The sequence below is a fragment of the Syngnathoides biaculeatus genome, chromosome 13 (genome assembly GCF_019802595.1).
Source record: "Syngnathoides biaculeatus isolate LvHL_M chromosome 13, ASM1980259v1, whole genome shotgun sequence".
Taxonomy (NCBI): Eukaryota; Metazoa; Chordata; class Actinopteri; order Syngnathiformes; family Syngnathidae; genus Syngnathoides; species Syngnathoides biaculeatus.
Genome location: NC_084652.1, coordinates 5,801,473 through 5,819,235, shown reverse-complemented (window position 1 = coordinate 5,819,235; position 17,763 = coordinate 5,801,473). Strand labels below are relative to the sequence as shown.

At 44.1% G+C, this 17,763-nt stretch overlaps 3 protein-coding genes across 3 annotated transcripts; 2 read left to right on the top strand and 1 right to left on the bottom strand.

Annotated features, from left to right (window-relative positions):
- Nucleotides 1-518: 518 nt before the first annotated feature.
- LOC133510950 (apolipoprotein D-like) lies at nt 519-2,836 on the bottom strand. Its single transcript, XM_061839476.1, has 4 exons — nt 2,679-2,836; nt 2,480-2,601; nt 859-947; nt 519-791 (listed from the first exon to the last, which is right to left on the bottom strand). The coding sequence occupies exons 1-4, from the start codon at nt 2,796-2,798 to the stop codon at nt 535-537; spliced, it is 588 nt and encodes a 195-aa protein (XP_061695460.1). The 5' UTR covers nt 2,799-2,836; the 3' UTR covers nt 519-534.
- A 1,462-nt stretch (nt 2,837-4,298) lies between these two features.
- On the top strand, nt 4,299-6,383 carry LOC133511064 (apolipoprotein D-like). Its single transcript, XM_061839654.1, has 5 exons — nt 4,299-4,401; nt 4,833-4,958; nt 5,291-5,412; nt 5,489-5,574; nt 5,928-6,383. Exons 2-5 carry the CDS (start codon nt 4,845-4,847, stop codon nt 6,185-6,187), a joined length of 582 nt encoding a protein of 193 aa, XP_061695638.1. The 5' UTR covers nt 4,299-4,401; nt 4,833-4,844; the 3' UTR covers nt 6,188-6,383.
- A 4,622-nt stretch (nt 6,384-11,005) lies between these two features.
- Nucleotides 11,006-17,704, top strand: and2 (actinodin2). Its single transcript, XM_061839459.1, has 6 exons — nt 11,006-11,174; nt 11,251-11,315; nt 13,459-13,500; nt 14,342-14,505; nt 14,650-15,549; nt 17,172-17,704. The coding sequence occupies exons 2-6, from the start codon at nt 11,258-11,260 to the stop codon at nt 17,562-17,564; spliced, it is 1,557 nt and encodes a 518-aa protein (XP_061695443.1). The 5' UTR covers nt 11,006-11,174; nt 11,251-11,257; the 3' UTR covers nt 17,565-17,704.
- Nucleotides 17,705-17,763: the final 59 nt, after the last annotated feature.

The window sequence follows — 17,763 nt, the reverse complement described above, 5'->3', positions numbered from 1 at the left end:
TGATCCGAGTATCATCTAAATATGGCTTGAAACGATACGCTAATATTGCCCCAGTCACTTCACTCAATTTTGAGATGTCCTCTCTCCCCCATGACACTTGACCTTTAAGCAGGCTTTCTTCAGCTAGGTGGGGCTCAACTTTTTTTTTGTTAGCATTTGCAAGCTAGCACAAAGCTGAGATCAAGTGGCTAACAGTTTAGCCATTAATACTAAAACTATTAGAAAATAGTATAGTGGTACCCTGTATGTCAGTATTTTTATTAGTTTGACAAGATAGTCAAACTAAAGAAAATTGTAAGCAGAGGTCAAGCTACATTCAGTCACAAAATTGCTATTTCGCCACCATTTTGCCTTCATTTGGGTGGGGGGGGGGTCTTTAATTTCATCATACACTGTCACATTCATTCACTCCAGTTTTAGGATCTCTTGAGGCTAAACGCAAGCATCATACATTTTGTGTTTTAGCAGGTTCACATTTCTATGCTAATGCAACAATCTGTAAACATGAAATTTGTGAATTCATTTCAGTTTGCTTTATTGCTTCCAGCGAGGCATGATGCTGCAATACTTTGAGTTTTGGTTGTCGTCGACCAGCTGAGTGACGTCCACACCGGCGGCGTTCAGGACTCTCTGCAGCTTCTGGATCGTATCCCGGGCCAGCGTCGGCGCCCTGCCCAGGATCCAGGCCAGGTCCAGGTGAAAGTGGCCCCACTCTTCGCAGTGGTACACCACTGCGTGGTCCACGTAGTCCGTGGACAGCACCCAGTACCAGAACTTTCCAGGAGGAGATGCTGCAAGGCCGAGAGTTCAGTGCGCGCACAGTATACCAAAACACGAGATGTGACGTCGGATTCTTACAGTTATCGAAAGATAACTCCAGCTTGGCGTGCGCTGTAGGATCCGTCACACGGGCTGTGCCATTAGTGGAATAAACGCTACCATTGGCACTAGGAAGTGGGGGAGGGGTAAAGGCAATTTTTTTAATGGATGTAGTATTTTGTTTCAACAATGGCTGTGTTTTACAGCACTGAAAACATGGTCAAAACTGTGTTCACTGCAGCTGGAGCAGAAATCGCACACTTGGAATTTCAGAGGGGGGCATTCAAACTGAAACTGGTGGGGGGGGGAGGCTGGATGTGCCTTAGCGCTACTTTATAGTCAAGTGCTAAAAAAATCTTGCTTGCCCTGTTGTAGCCAAAATACAATCATAGCAATATTCAATTTCAGAGTAACAGATTTTGTATAAAGAGCCAAGACTTTTGACAATTTGGGACCACCACAAATCCAGGTGACAATTTGCCAATTTTCATTTCAACCTGTTTCACTGCACTTTTAGGAAAATGCACTGTTGAAACATTCAGTCCAAATTTAAAGGTCAAGTGTCATCCCTATAAACAAGATGGATCTCATAATGAAAATTACGAAACATTCACTTCAATGTCTATACGAAAAAATAAATGAACGGAGAGTCATCCGTGCGCAAAGTTGCGGAATTGTCATTCAACGACATCCAAGTGGTTGCCAAGGCCGCCGGCCTTGTTGCAGGCGAGCCGAGGCGGCAGCCTTCACAAGCGAGCCGACGCGGCAGCCGTCCGACACGCACATCGACACATTTAGCTCCTGTCATATGTACGCGGATCACGTGGTCCACCCGAAACTTTTTTTTTTTTAGTAGCTGTATACACACCTTCCTGTCATTTGGAACCCACGAAGCTCTCATCCTATCCATTTTTCACAAGAACCGAGTCTCTTGGAAACTTATGAAGGGTAAATCCATCCTCCCAAGTGTTCGAACAATATCCAGCAACCCAACGATCTGGCATTCATGCTAACAAGGAACAAAGAGCTAGCTTCCAGCAGGTAAAACTAATGGAAACAAACAAGTCCACTAGAGGGCAGCCCTGTCATGTCACTTCCTGCTTCTCGAAAACAAATCCCTCGAAAGGATTTTCATGGCGGGAGTGACAAAAAGCCATGTCAAAATCTTGTTTCGTGGTGAAAAAAAACAAAACACATTGGTCCATGTCGGCTGCAGTTTTTCCATTATTAACATACTAAAACTCATGCATTTCATGACAGTGGCCCTTTAAAGTAAGCCAAAGTTCAAAAAGGTGCCAGCCATCTTTTTTTTCCCCCACTTGAAGATCCTGTAAATTGATTTCAGTTATTTGTTTCTAAATAGAAAATTAGAACATAATTACAGTTCCTCTCATTGCATCACTTAAAAATTCACTGGTTCAGAAAGCGCAATTTCCCAGTCACCTTGAAGTAATTCTAAACCGCAAGCTCATCAAGTTTCTCCCCCCCCCACTTTACTTTCTACCTAATGCTTCCATTTTTTAGTCTCCAGCTGCCTTGCCATCGTCTCTGCACAAGCCCGCTTTAAAAAAAAAAAAAACGCAGTGTAAACATACTCTTAAAAAATGCTGAGTTCAGAAACGATCATGAACGCTATTGATCAATTTAAAAGGGCACTCACAGCAGTTCATTGATGGAGAATCTGAAGACTCCGGGCCTCACGAGCGTGAACACGGCAAACGGGCAGCTGCCTTGATGGAATTTGGTCGGCAGCCTCCTGACGCTGTACCATTTGCCCGTATACTGCAGAAAACAGGAACGTTTACTTCAAAATTCATCAAAAATAATATCAAGACAGACCAGAATCAATCAGCGCTCACCCTGGTGAGGTTGAAGCCGTCCTGAACGGCAACATCAGGGCACCCGCCGAATTTGAACACCTGAGCCACGCTCACCGCGGCAAACATCAACGTCAAGCACGTCACCTGCACGGCAGCCATCTTGTTTGTAGGGATGAGTGACACCTGTACAAATTGCCGCTTTTATGGCTCATTTGACTCATTGGCTCCACCCTGCGACTTCCTCCTATTGGAGCGTTTTCGGCGATGTCATCTTCTGTAGTTCAATTGGGCAACATGAGTAGTAATGGGAATCAGAATCAGAATCAGAGTCAGAATGACAAGTACTCGATGTCAAAAATACACAAGGAATTTGTCTGGGTAGTTGAAGTTGCTCAAGTACGACAATAGAGAGCCATCATGATTTTAAAGGTCCGCTGTCATGAAATGCATGATTTTTAGTATGTTATTAATGAAAAAAACGGCAGCTGGTATGGACCCATCCACTTTTTTCACCACAAAACATGATTTGGACGAATATGGCTTTTAGTAACTCCCGCCATGAAAATCTACTTGAGGGATTTGTTTTGGAGAAGAAGCAGGAAGTGACGTTAGTAGCAGGTGCTCACTCTCGTATGTTTATACTCGTTTTACCTGCTGTAAGGTAGTTCGCCGACTCGTTGTATTGTTCGAACACTCGCGAGGATTCATTCATTCTTCATACTTTTCAAAAAGACCCAGTTCATCGTGAACAATGGACTGCGCGGGTGCAAAGGATGAGAGCTTCGGGGGTTCCAAATTACAGTTAGATGTGTATACAGCTACTAAAAAAAATAATTGGGTTGGGGGGACGTAATCCGTAAATCAGGGGTGCTGAATGTGTCGATGGGGCACTCCAGCCGGAGCCGTGATTGGCGGACGCAGCCCCGGCGGGGTGACTTATCGCGGCGCCTGGCCGCAGAGGTGGATCAGACGGGGAGGCAGTTTGGCTGCAGCGTCGTCATCGCCCGTGGACGGCGTTGTTTTTATCATCACCGCGCGGAGGTGGATCGAGCGGGGAGGTGGTTGGGCCGCATGCGGTTTGGGCGTAATCCGCATATCATCTAAATATGGCTCGAAACGATTGGGTAATGTTGCCCCGGTCGCTTTAGGTGCGTGTTTCTCTCCCATAGTAGGTGGCACAGCGTGTTTTCAATGGCGAATGTCCCAGTTTGACGTCACGTACAGAAGATGCAGCCAATATGGTGACCACTCGCATGTGGAATGAGACTTCCGCAACTGTGCGCATGGATGACGCGCTCTCCGCTCATATTTATTTTTTCATATCGACATTGAAGTGAATAATGTTATATGTATTTTTCATTACAATATCTATTTTAGAATGTTTACAATCCGCCCTCCCAGAAAATGAAAAATTCAGCCCCGGAATCCAGTTTCAGTAAGCACATCTTTCACGAGTAGACCCTGCAAAACGTCTCAAGAACCAGAGATTTGCTTTGATTGCTGTCAACTTTGAATTGAGTACAAAGTATATCTTCTGAATTTAAACACATGTCTGTATGTGGCGCAGCATTGGCCCAGTCAAGATTGTTTCCTAACATGTGGTGGTGTGTCCCTCATGACTCCAATTTGCTAATAGCTGACTTCAAGTCGGAAATAAAGTGGACTCTGCGGCACAAAAGCCACCATTGACGACGCAGAAACGCACTGTGGGCCAAACCTCACTCGCTCGCTTGCAACACTTCTATTTCCCACCACCCCTGAGGTAAGAACTCACTCTTCATTGTGTGTCATTAAAAAATGGATTGTTTTAACAAAGAAAATGTGACATTTACTGGACTGTGTGTTCCCTGTTATAATCATGTTGAGTCGTAAAAATGACACCGATTTTGCCGACAAATTGACATCCTGAAGTTGGCTGCTTGACAATGAAGTGCTGCGTCCATGAGTGAAAATACAATTCATAATTTTACTGACTTTTTTTTGGGAGTCAGGGCTCAACGATTAGCTTTGGTTTGAAATAGTTTACATATTTATAGAGTGAGGGAAAGATGCTTTGTTATTCTTTATCCTTGAAGTTTTTCGCTCAAAAGGGTGTCACAGACGTTTTTTTAAGAGTCTTGGGAACTGTTTAAAAATATGAAATAAAGCCAAATATATCTTTTTTTAATGCTGACATTTTTCCTTTTTTGTCAGGCAAAGCTCACCATGAAGCTCTTTTTGGCGCTGGCGGCATTTATTGTGCCTCTCGTCAGATCTCAGGTGCCCCATTGGGGTCCGTGTCCAGAACCGGATGTTCAACCCGCTTTCAACCTCAAACAGGTGATCTCACCTTGTTGACTTTACTTTCTGTAGCGGTCTTGTTGCTTCGGGGTTGTGCTTTAGTTCTGACTTTTGTTTAGAATTGAATTATTCTAGTTCCAGTATTTGAATAATCGACGCAGCCCTAACAAAATTCAAATTAAAATAGTTTTACATTAAAACAATAAAAAAATTGCATTGCCGCCAGAAAACTGCAGACCCCTGGGCGACTGTCAACGAGAGGGTACCGACCTGGGTGGCTGCTTATACCGTCCGTACCAGAAAAAGCCCCTGCGTGGAGCCAACATAATTAAAAAAAAAAAAAAAATGTTATTTTGTTTTGCCCATTACAGTTCATGGGGAGGTGGTTCGAAATCGCAAGGCTGCCCACGCAGTTCGAAAGGGGCTGCTGCATCCAGACCAATTTCACGTTCAAGGCGGACAAAGCTATCCGAGTGGTCAGCTCGGAAGTATTGTGAGTGGGGGGAAAAAAACAAAGATTTTTATGGTAATGTTTCCTGAAATTGAACAAGAATTATGTGAATGGACAGGAAAGGAGAGCTAAGGAAAATCGAAGGAACAGGTGTCATCGAGGATCAGAAGAATCCAGCCAAACTGGGAATAAGTTACTCCTATGGTGAGATTTTGTAAAATCCTGGATTTTAAAAAAATATTTTAACAATCCGGTGGTGCCTTGAGATATGAGTTTATTTTGTTTTGTGACCATGTTATTCCAAGTCATCCTTCCCCATTGAAATGAATGGAAATGCCATCAATCCGTTCCAACCACCTTAAAAAGCCAATCCCGATTTTTGTAATATTTCCTAATCAGGAAAATAGCACTTTATGAAATTGTGCATTGTGCAAACAGTTTCAGATCTTATTTGGCATTATGGTAGATCACATAAATCAAATTCCAGATGGGAGAAAATAAAATGAAAGCAAAACTTGTATCCATCCTCACAAACTTTACGTATTTGTGTCCACCAGTGCTGCCCTTTTCTCCCTACTGGATCCTGTCCACAGACTACGTGAACACGGCCCTGGTGTACTCCTGCACGGACGTCCTGCGCCTCTTCCATCTGGACTTCGCCTGGATCCTCAGCCGCACCCGCACCCTGCCCCGGTCGACCATCGACAGCGCCAAGGAGACCTTCTTCAACAACAACATCGACGTGACGCGTATGATCGACACCAAGCAGAAGCCTTGTGACAAAGACGCGCCCTGGATTGACGACCAATTATTATAATAAATTTTGTTTAAACATGCACTTTTGTGAAAAGGAGGAGAGTTAAAAATGAGTGAGAAAGTATGTAGTACGATACAAGTATACTACTGTATGACTAAATACTGCTTCAATACAAACAATAAATAAAATAAACATATCAAATGATGCTACAAATAAAAATCAAGTGATAGTTTTAGAAGGTTTCTGCTATACAATATAGGGCACAAGTTACTTTGTCACATGCTCGGAAGCCAACCCGGAGACACAAAGCTGGCAATTACAATGAATAAACCTTTTAAATGCAATTCATGTTCGTTTTCAGTATGCATTGCTGAGAATCTAAGGTAACTGGGCCAACTCTCCATTTGCAAGATGGCAGGCACGTGCATAGACATTTTGATGGGCAGTTGCTCGAGCCCAAAAATATGGAATGCATCGCCAACATTATGAAGAAAAACAGTATTATTTGTTTCTGTTAAGACAAACCACAGAGTCAATAATAATAATAATTCTCACCTCACAACAAATTTTGCTGTTTTTAAAATAGCCTTAACTTTGTTGTAACCGGTCCAGAACAATCTTCTTCCGGTTTTTATGTCTCCTACGGTCCGTCAAGGCAATACGCACAGAATTCGGTTGGTTTCTGTTTCCTCACCACACAATCTGGTTGATCGGCACCATTCGGAATCATCGCAGATACCTTGTGGTACATGCTAGTATCACTCTTAGTTTTCACCGCAAAAATCTAATTTTGTGACGATTTGACGTTCGTAGCCCAAATGGAAGCTTCTTGCGTGTCTGCGGTGACACGGTGTCTGGTGCTGGGTTAGTCGTAAACGCCGGAAGCCAGAAAACACGTCGGTCCGACAAGCAGAATCCGGTACGTAAGATGCTTAAAACATCGGCTACGCTCGCCAAAGCCATCACATGAGTAGTCCGCAGTAATTGTGCCGCAGAGTGTGTGGTCTACTAACACATACTGGCACCATGAAAACTCTTAAAACCAACATGAAAGACTGCAACGGGCTTACAGTAATCTTCACGTTTGGTGCGCTTGTGTCAGAGTTTGATATCTCCACGCGGGCCAAAAATAACACGCTCGTCTTCTCATCGCCGTACGAAGTCCAATCTCACACGCTGCTTTTTTTTCCTTGATAAAAAAATGTATGAAAATTTATTTGCGATAAGAGTGAGCGCACACCTCGTACGATCGGGAGGGCCAACGGGCATTCGCAGGGTTTGGGGAACAGTTCCTCGACGATGACAACATCTCGCGGCACAACGGGAAAACACGGGTAAACATTAGAAAATGAAAATAAAACACAGTACATTGTGTACTTAGGTTATTGTTATGGTAATCCCCATCAACTGCGTGCCTAATTCAAACCTTGGTTTGTATCCCAAATTTAAAACTCCAAGGTTTCCTTCAGTTTCCATCAACTTTTGTTCGAAACCGCAACCCTCGTTTGAAACCTTAATTTGAAACTTTTGAAAATTTTGTCGCAAATCCCGCCTGGAGAACCTGACCTTTGCTATAAACCTGACTTTGAAACTGAACTTTGTTTGAAACCCTAATCGTGTCTTAAAACCTGAATTTACAACACTACTGCAACTTTAGTTTCCATCCATCCAGTTTATTAGCCGCTTATCCTCACAGGGGTCACAGGAGTGCTGGGGCTTATCCCAGCTGTCAACGGGCAGGAGGCGGGGTACACCCTGAACTGGTTCCCAGCCAATCGCAGGGCACATAGACACAATCACACCTAGGGGCAATTTAGAGTGTCCAATTAATGTTGCATGTTTTTGGGATGTGGGAGGAAATCGGAGTGCCCGGAGAAAACCCACGCTGGCACGGGGAAAACATGCAGATTCTACACAGGCGGGTCCGAGATCGAGCCCTGGACCTCAGAACTGTGAGGCCAACGCTTTAGAGCTGTTCCAAAGCCTAATTTCAACTCGCAACCTTGCCATTCAATCAAAATTTGAAGGATTCAACTATGTTTGGATTCCTTTTTTGAAACGCTAAGCTTAGTTTGAAACCCAATTTAAAACTCTAACCCTAATTTGAAACCCTAATTTTGAACAATAACCCAGGTTTCAACCCCTAAAGTAGCTTAAAACCCTCACCCTCTATACCCCTCGCAGCCACTAGGGGGCACATTATCCTTGAGGATTCCTGTGTTATGCCGAACTGTATTATTGACTATACTCAAGTACCCCTCAATTTAAACGACTCACGGTCCTTTTCAGCTAGCGTCGCTTCGTTTATGCGTCCAAAAACAAAAGTCAAATTCACATTTCGATAGTTGAGGAAATTGGAGAAGTTAAGCATCCGATTTTACATATTCTTGGCAGGCGTCCACGGTCGTGTTTACAAGCGTCTTTCTTTTCACGAGCCTCTCGTTTACAAGCAGCGCGAGGCTGTTCGACTGGCTCCCGGCCCACATTTTATATTTTTTTTGTGTGTGTGTGGAGCCGTTGCCGTTCACAAAGAGACACAACGTCTCGGCGGAAGGCAACGATGGCAAAGGGCAAAAGGTTCACGGTACCATCGGCAAGAGGAAAAGGATGCGCCTGCTCGGCACATTTTCGGCAAGCGCTTGAGGTCGTTTTAGCAGGCAGATGTGATTAGCACGGAGCCGGAGTCATAATGTCGACTGTGGATTTCCTGCTCCTAACCTTTACTTTAAACCCGAACAAGAAACGCTAACCAGCCTTAGAACTCTTGCATGAACACCTGACCCAAGTTTCAAACCCTAATTCGAATCCTCGATCCAGTCTTAAAAACCCTAATTTGGAAATCCCATCAATTCATTTTATGATCCCACGAAAAACAAACAATAAAATATTTGTAATCTGTTTCAAATAAAATGTAAATAAGTGAACAGTTTTTGTGCCTTTTTTAAAAACGGGTTGCTTCAATTCAATGCACATTGTGCTGCTCCTTCGGGCGGGTGTTTTGCCCACCTCTGGGCCGATCATACAGATCTACGGCTATACGGATTGAATCGCTGTAATATGAGTCATTTTTCAGAGGGAATAAAGCCTGTGAGTATTCTTATATTGTCTGTCTACATGTGTTGCTTCACCATGTTCAAACGTCTATTGCGTAACACCTGTGACACAGATCCCATTCATTAGCCCATTTATGCCGTTTTTGCATTGTTTGATAGCATAAATGCGAACAGACTTTATTCAGACCTGCAGTTGTTTTAATTGACAACATGCTATTCCCTTCGTTTGATGTTAAGTTTGACATTAAAATCTAATTGGGATTGGCTAGAAACACCTTGAACTGTCATTTTAGGAATATTACAATATTTAATATCTGCCAAACTGCTGCTTGTTGATGATGGCCTGTATCTTTAATTTAGCTCAACCCCCCACTCTATAGATTATAAATATTTTTAAACAGATCTATTAATGACCTGACCCATCGATTCCCCCCCCCCCCCGAAATCTCCTTTGGGGCACGGACAGCAAACTTCTCCCACCACCCGGAGTGGGGAGGCGGCATTCTTAAACCGTAATAGCTCAACTTTCCACATAGTCGCCCCGGCGTGATTGAGCTTCATTAGCGCGCCTGCTTACGGGCGCTGCTTCCGCTAAAGACTCCTCAAAGCCTACGCGATAAAAAGCTTGGCGCCGCTTCGAGGAAAATCACAAACATGATCATAATATATGTGTTCTATATTTTTTTATAACGAGGCGACGGTTACACTGATACTTCAATCAATTCTTGGAAACATTTTGGACAATTGTACGCGTCAAGCTTTATGCTAACACTTACCTAAACCCTCATTTGCAAAACTATTGTGGACTTAATTGGAAACCCTAATTTAGAACCCAGATCTCTGCTTCAAACCCTAGTTTGGAATCTAATTGTCTTGAAACCCACATACAGTATTGGATCCTAACCCTGCCTTCGAACCTAAAATTGAAACCCTAACCCTGGTTTGAAACCCGAATTTGAAATCCTAACAATCGTTTCAAACCTTAAAACTTGTATAAAATTCCAAACCAGGCTTGAGACCCTAACCTTTGAATAATTTAAAACCTCACACTGACTGAATTGAACACAATCTTGATTTTAAACCCTTATTTGGAATCCTCAACCCTTGTTTCAAACCCTAGCTCTGTCTAAAAACTCAAGTAAGCCTTTTTTCAAACCATTACTCAATCTTGAAACCTTTCCTTGAATGTAAACCCAAATTTAAAACATTAACGCTAGCTTGCAACCGTAACCTGGAACCCTAACCTTTGTTTCAAAGACTGGCCAGAAACCCCAACTCTAGTTTCAACCCCTAACCCATGCTTGAACCCCTCATTTGAAATCCGAACCCAGTCTAAAAAACCCAAGTTCCAAAACGTAACCCAGTCTTAAAAGTCTAAGGCCTAATTCGAAACCCCATCCTTGAATACAAACCCTTAGCAAGACTAAATTTGACACAATTCCCCTCCAAAGTAATGATAATCAATGTGTCACAATTTAGAATGGCATTCCTCAGGGAAATGCGTAAGGTCCATTCTTATTCGACAGAGAACGAGCCGAAATTACCACCCAGTATAAGCATCGTTTTGCAAGGCTCCTGTTTGGTTTCGACGGCGGCACGCTTGCTGCGAACCCGGCTCGCTTCCAGGTGGGCTTAATCGCTAGCAGCTGTTCACTTCCCCCCAATAAGCCCATTATGTAAATGTACAAAATCAACAGATAGTAAAACTCTGCCAGGGAAAAAAAAAACGTCCTCTCGTTAACGCGTCTCTCCGTTCAGCCCGACTTGTAATGACAGGGCTCCCATTGGTTGGGGCTGCAGCCAATCCGCCGGCACCCAACAGAAACCCCTGTGGTGGTGTTGGGTTTTTTTCCTGATCCAGGAAGGCCTCCTTAAAACCACTGCCTTTGCCCGCCTGTTCCAAACAGGGTGGCATAGATGCGCAGGGGGCCACACAGTTAAAGCCACAAACACAGGAAGACGTAGAGACCGAGACCACTTCAGGACTGGTGCAGGTAACACTTTTTGTCAAAAGTCCTCAAAATTCAGCATCTATGTGGGATTGTTAATGGTTTTTGTTTCACCCCTCAGAGCAAAAATGGCATCGAGTTCCCTGATCCACGCCGGGCTGCTTCTGGCCATCATTTTCTTACCAGGTGACCATTTTTTAAAGATTTTAATATTGTGAAACAATTTCAAGATAACACTCGAGGTTTTAGTTGCTTCAGTAGGACAGCTAGAAAATGGAATATGCTTTCTGCTAGTGAATTATTTGAACATTTTCACTGAACTAAAATCATCCATCGATGAAACCAGAATTCTCAGGTGGGATCTCATGGTACACTTGAAATGAAAAAAAAAAAATCTTTCAAAATGAATATATGTACTATATTCGGTATTTGGTTCTGCTTTTTGGGGTTTTGTGGGAAAATGTATGATTTGAAATCATAAACCATATTTGACTGTTTTACAGATGAAATGAAACATTGCTTTTGTGTGTCGGCAATGTTTCCTAAATTTCAGTAAATTGTGGAGGACTGAACAAGCATCAAGATTTGACACAAAAGTTTGTAGAAGCCCAAAAATGCCTCACAAAGGTTAGAATCCGAAAATAAACAAACAAACTTACTCATTATGTTTTTTAAATTAATTTATAAAAAGGAAGTTAAATTTTGCCTGGGTGTTCAAAACTGACCTTCCAGTAAGGCTGCAAAGAAAATGCTGAAAAAAGCCTTTTTTTTTTTGTTTTAGTGATGAATGTGTATTGGTATTTTGGGTGATACGGTGGCGTGACTGGTTAAAGCAACAGTCCCACAGTTCTGAGGACAGGGGTTCAAATCCCATCCCCGCCTGTGTGGAGTTTGCATTTTCTCCCCATGCCTGTGGGATTTTTTTTTACGGGTTCCTTCCAAAACTCTAAATTGCCCCTAGATGTGATTGTGAGTGCGACTGTTTTCTGTGTCCACGTGTCCTTCGATTGACTGGCGACCAGTTCAGGGTGTACCCAGCCTCCTGCCTGAAGAGAACTGGGATAGGCTCCAGCACTTTCATGACCCTCGTGAGGATAATTGGCTCAGAAAATGGATCGATATCATTATTGGTGAATTTACAATCAACCATCCATCCATCCATTTTCTTTGCCGCTTATCCTCATGAGGGTTGCGGGGAGTTCTGGAGCCTATCCCAGGTGTCAACGGGCAGGAGGCGGGGTCCACCCTGAACTGGTCGCCAGCCAATCGCAGGGCACCTGGAGACAAACAACCACACTCACAATCACACCTCGGGGCAATTTAGAGTGTCCAATTAATGTTGCATGTTTTTGGGATGCGGGAGGAAACCGGAGTGCCCGGAGAAAACCCACGCTGGCACGGGGAGAACATGCAAACTCCACAGAGGCGGGGCCGGGATTGAACCCAGGACCTCAGAACTGTGAGGCCAACGCAAATATTAAATATGTGATACAAGTGTGAAAGTGGGGGGTTTTAGGGGGTTGGGGGGTGGGCAAGAGTGTCACAATATTGAGAGAAATCTTGGTAACGATGTTGTGGTGTCTTCAAATTCATTCATTCATGCATCTATCAAACAGCCAATGGACCCATGAACATTTCTGGTGGAGTATACCAAATAAAAAAAAAAAAACATAACCAGGAGGTTCATACTCTCAATCATTTGTAGTAGCATAATTAGTTTTGAAGTACTATAGTGAAACAGATGAAACTTATCTAAGAACTAAAAAGAACTAAAGAGTTTTAATTTGCTTTCACCCTCTAAAAAGCTGAAAACTATAGTTTTGCCTCTTTTTTGGGGGGGGGGGGGGGAGGGAGTACAAAAGCCATGCCCAGACCCCAAGTTGCTGCCACAACCAGCTGAGCAGACAGTTTTACTTTCACCCGTACTAAACTTCAGAAGGAACCCCCTGGTGGAGCTAAGGATATTCCACACAAGAATGCACACAAACACATCCGCATACAGTTCTTCATTATTATGATGATTATTTTTGTTTTTTTACAGCACAGCAGTTATTAGTTTGTGTGAGGGGTACGCGCTTTGTAGTTTTTACAGGTGGAGGTGGCCCCGGGTACTTGTATAAACACACAGACGCTAGTTAAAAGCGAAGGCGGGCGCTGCCACGGCGCCACAGTCCGGGGCACCTGCCGCGTTCCGCCCCCGGGAGCTCTTTTGGGCGGCTCAGCATTTTTTTTTTTTTTTTCCTGCGTCTGGAGGCAAAGCGAGACATCTGGTCCTGGTCAATGAAGTTGCCTGTTGCTTGCTAATGTGACTCCTGTTTGCGTTTTACAGAGTTCCTTGGGGCCGTCCCACTGGAGCAGCACAAAGAAGAACGTAAGGATCCGTCAATGGCACTTTAGTGGCACCACACAACCTTACAATTTTGGGGGGGCCTTTGATTTCCATTCATTTGGAATTTTTGCTAGAATGCATGCATGCCAGTGAGATTCAAGCAAAGTTCAAGTTTAAAGTTTTATGTTGATATTTGATACTAAATATTACATTGGTATTTAACAACTTCAACTTCAAATAAAAAATACTGTGGATATAAAAGCTCTACACACAGTCTAGCTACAATAAAATTAAATCAGAAATAAAAAAAACATTTAAATAAAAGCAAAAATAACTTTTAAATGATCTAAAAGTTTCATTATATTGAAAATATATATTAAAGTTAAAAAGTAAAATGTAAAATTATTCCATGAAATTAATTTCAAATGCAAATGCACCTGGTTTAAAATCAAAGCTCAAAATAAACTAATAATAATGTAAATAATTTAATTAAACCTTTAAAAACAAACATTTTCCTTATCTTCTTTTTTAAAAAATAGTCAACATTTAAAAATACGTAATAAAATATAAATATAACATATTTGTATATAAATATACAAAATATAATAAATGAAAATTAAACGAAAAGATTGCCAAAGTTGCAGTTCAGCCTGCAATGTCGCATGGCCTGTAGCAAACCCCGATATCAATTCTGCATGCGAACTGGATCATCTTTTTCCCAGTCTTTCCTCGCATCCGTGACATTTCCAATCCCAAACTGGATCAGCTCCAAATCCCCATCGAAACCCGCCTCCCCAAGATCCAATGCGTGAAATGAAATGAAACGTACTCCAGGACACCACAGTGAGTTCTTTGCGCTTGCGTTTTGCTCTTGTGCCTTCAGTTCATGGGGCGGCCGACGAAGTGAAAGCTGAAGTTGCGGCCGACCTTGAGAAGTTGGTACGCAACCGGAGGAACGCGCCCGTCATGGCCGTGCCCCAGTTCCAGCGCCTCCCCGACTTCTGGGACTGGTACAAGTACTTCATGGACAGCCAAAACCAGGAAGGGGTAAGTGCGACGAGTATTTATTATTTACCTTCTCATGCACTTTTTACATTCAAAAAATTGTAGATTTAGGGCTATAACAACTTAGTGGGGTACTACGGATGTAACACTACCAATCAGTTTTTATGAATATTTTGTACTTCATAGGTTGAAGATTTGGACCGTCTGTACTTGGCATACCTGCAGAACAAGCACAGGTCCGAGGAGGGCCCCACCTTTAACCACTACCTCAAACATCTGAGCGAAATCTACAAGGCATGCGCCGAGTCTGACGACCCTGAATGCATCGCCGAGTCCACCAGCAAGCCCAGGGCGGCCGTGGTGATGCCCGCCCCCATCAAGTCCGCCGCCGTCCGGATGTGCAATCCCTACATCGACCCATATTGCCTCTTCCCGCTGACCTCTAAGGGTGCAGCCCCCCAGCTGGAGCCGGCCCCGGCCCCGGCCAAGGTGCCTGCCCCCATCCTCACCCCGATGGTACCCATGCCTCAGAAGAGGCCCACAGGCTTCTACTTCGCCCCGGTCCTGGAGCCTTTCCTGAGCCATGAGCAGAAGGCTGAGTTGTTGAGAATCTGCAACCATGATGACGTTGAGTGTCTTCAGTACCACCTGAGGGCAGCGTACGGCTACCGACCCGCCGCTGGCCCCGCCCCTTCCTACTCCGCCCTTAAATGTGACCCCAATGACCCGTACTGCAAGCCAACCATGGGGCAAAAATCCGCCTCTGGGTACTATCACCTACTCTACCCTAGCTGCGACCCGGCTACCGATCCTCTTTGCGTGGGCAACGGCGCCGCCCCCGCTGGCCCGGGCAGCGACCCTGCGCCCCAGGAGCAGCAATGCAACCCGCTGTTCGATGCCGGCTGCAACCCGCTGACTGCCACCAAGCTGTCTGGCCTCACCAAGTCCGTAATGGAGTACGCCCCCAAAGGCCAACACGCCCACGTTGCCGCCCCCCTGAGCTGCGACCCGCGCTACGACCCTTACTGCATACTGGCAGCCGCCGCCTCCCTGCGCAAGCCCCAACCGCAGCTCCCGGAGCAACAGGTCTGAATTTGACATCCTGAGTACCATTTCGTCTAGTGTAACCCTTGACCCTTTGTCTTATTAAGTAATATACAGTGATACCGTGACTTAAGAGTGCCCAATTTACAAGCCACCACTTGGCTAATTTTTATCCTTTGTGTTAAATCAAAAATTGCGTTACAATTGAGCTTGAGATACGCGGTTGCTCGTGAGAAGTAAAATAAAAATGGAGTAATTAAGGTACTCCAATGTGAAGAAGGAGAGCCACGAGTTCAAATGCACTTTCAGTCATTTATTGAACGGGATGAACAGTAAAATACGCAAATCTAAAATGAGAAGAATTGCAAGGAGCTGCTGCAGGTCATCAAGTTACATCGAGATCCTCACATGAAGTCTAAAGGACTCCAGCTAGTGATGTCACTCATGAGGCTGCACAAGTTCAAAACACAGCAATACCACAGTACGTCAGTCCCTCACATTTGAAAAATGTACCGCTGTGGTCAGTCATGCCCACAGATATAAAGTTGCGGGTGTGTGTTCTGTTTGTAATTACGAGGGTACCTCTTTAAGAGCAGAGGGGGGCGGTGTCAAGTAGACTAGGAAGTAGAAGTAGGCTGAGCAGCAGCTCGTTGTTAAAAAATCGTGTGCTTCCGTGTTTAAAAAGAAAAAAAAAATAGACCTCAGGCTGTGGTTCACTGCGCTGGATCGGTTTTCATGTGCGCTGAGAGTGTGCGACAAGTGCGCAATTGCGCAGTGGCGCAGCCGAGCGGGAACATTGGTCAAGACTACACAAAATAAGCGACCTCTTTCAATATCTATGGATTTCTACTCGGAATAAATTTTTTTCGCGTGATTTTTCGTGCTCAACTGTGCAGATTTGCGAGTGCGATGGCACGCGGGCGCATACGCGCCCGTCAAATCACAGTGACTGGTAAGTACAGTATTAAATTTTATTAAACCACCTTCTTCGAATTTCATTTTTCATTCATTTTTTTAAATCTTAAGTAAATAGTCACAGAACTTTGGAGACTTGTAAATCAAGGTACTACTGTACAGTTAATCTCCCGATACGTTCCAGACCTGCGATAGGTGCAGATCCGCAATGTCGAGACCATCTAAGAGGGTTTTTGAATTTCCACCCTCCCCCACGCTTTGAACACATTTAAACTTATCGAAACCATATGTTAAACTGATTTGAAATGTATCTGAATGGACAGAAAAATTCAAGCGGAAAATGTACATAAAATAGTAGTATCTGTGTGTTAGGGATGTGCAGGGTTTGATGGGTCGGCAAGTCTGCGTGTGAGTGTCTGGCTGTGAGCAGTGGTCAACAGCAGCTCCTGCAGGAGCGTGTTCATGTGCTTATGGTTTTATCATGTTAAATAAATTCCTGAAAAGTTCATCGGTGACTGTGGCTCTCCTTCCCAATTTCCAGGGAAATACAGGAAGTAAATTCCCATTGGAAACAATTTCTATAAAGCACAAATTTCTCCGGAAGACCAAAGATTTTTCTGATGGCCAAATACATCCTGTATGTTCCACCCAAAAAAAAAAATGGTGGGGGTACAAGGTAGTGAGTTGTTGTTGCATTATACTTATGCTATTTTGAACAAAATCCATCAATCACTCAATCAATCAACCAGGTCCGCTACAAGCTGGGCATCCGGGGCAAGACCAAGGAAGGCTACGATTGCTATGTGCACTATGACAAAGACTGCACCCCGGTGGACCCCCGCTCCAAAGCCAGGGCTTCAACCGAGCCCCGCTGCCACCCATTCGACCCCACCTGCGCAAAGTTTACTTCGCCCTCCGCCGTCCGAGCCCCGGGTCACAGCAAAGGCGGCATCATCTTCCCGGACCCGGACTGCGACCCCGAGGTCGACTACAACTGTCCCCTGCGTCGCGCCGATGACGCCGACGAAGTGAAAGCGGCCGACCGGGTGGGCCGGAAAGAAAATAAGGCGGCCGCAAAATCCAGTGTCCCCCGTTTTGAGGACTTCCTCCGTGGCGTCACGTTCCAGCACAAGTCGATGTAACCCAAATCACGCAATTACAAGAAGTCACGACTAAAATGTGAGCTTTCCTTTCCAGAATGATATCAAAGTTGCTCGTATGTATGTATAAAGGTGTTAGACGTTCCTTTTGTTGAGTTACCCAAAGTGTATTTAATGTTGTTTTTCATCTCCAGCCGCTTCTTTTATTCAGTTCTTAATAAAAATTAAAGCGGAGCAAGCC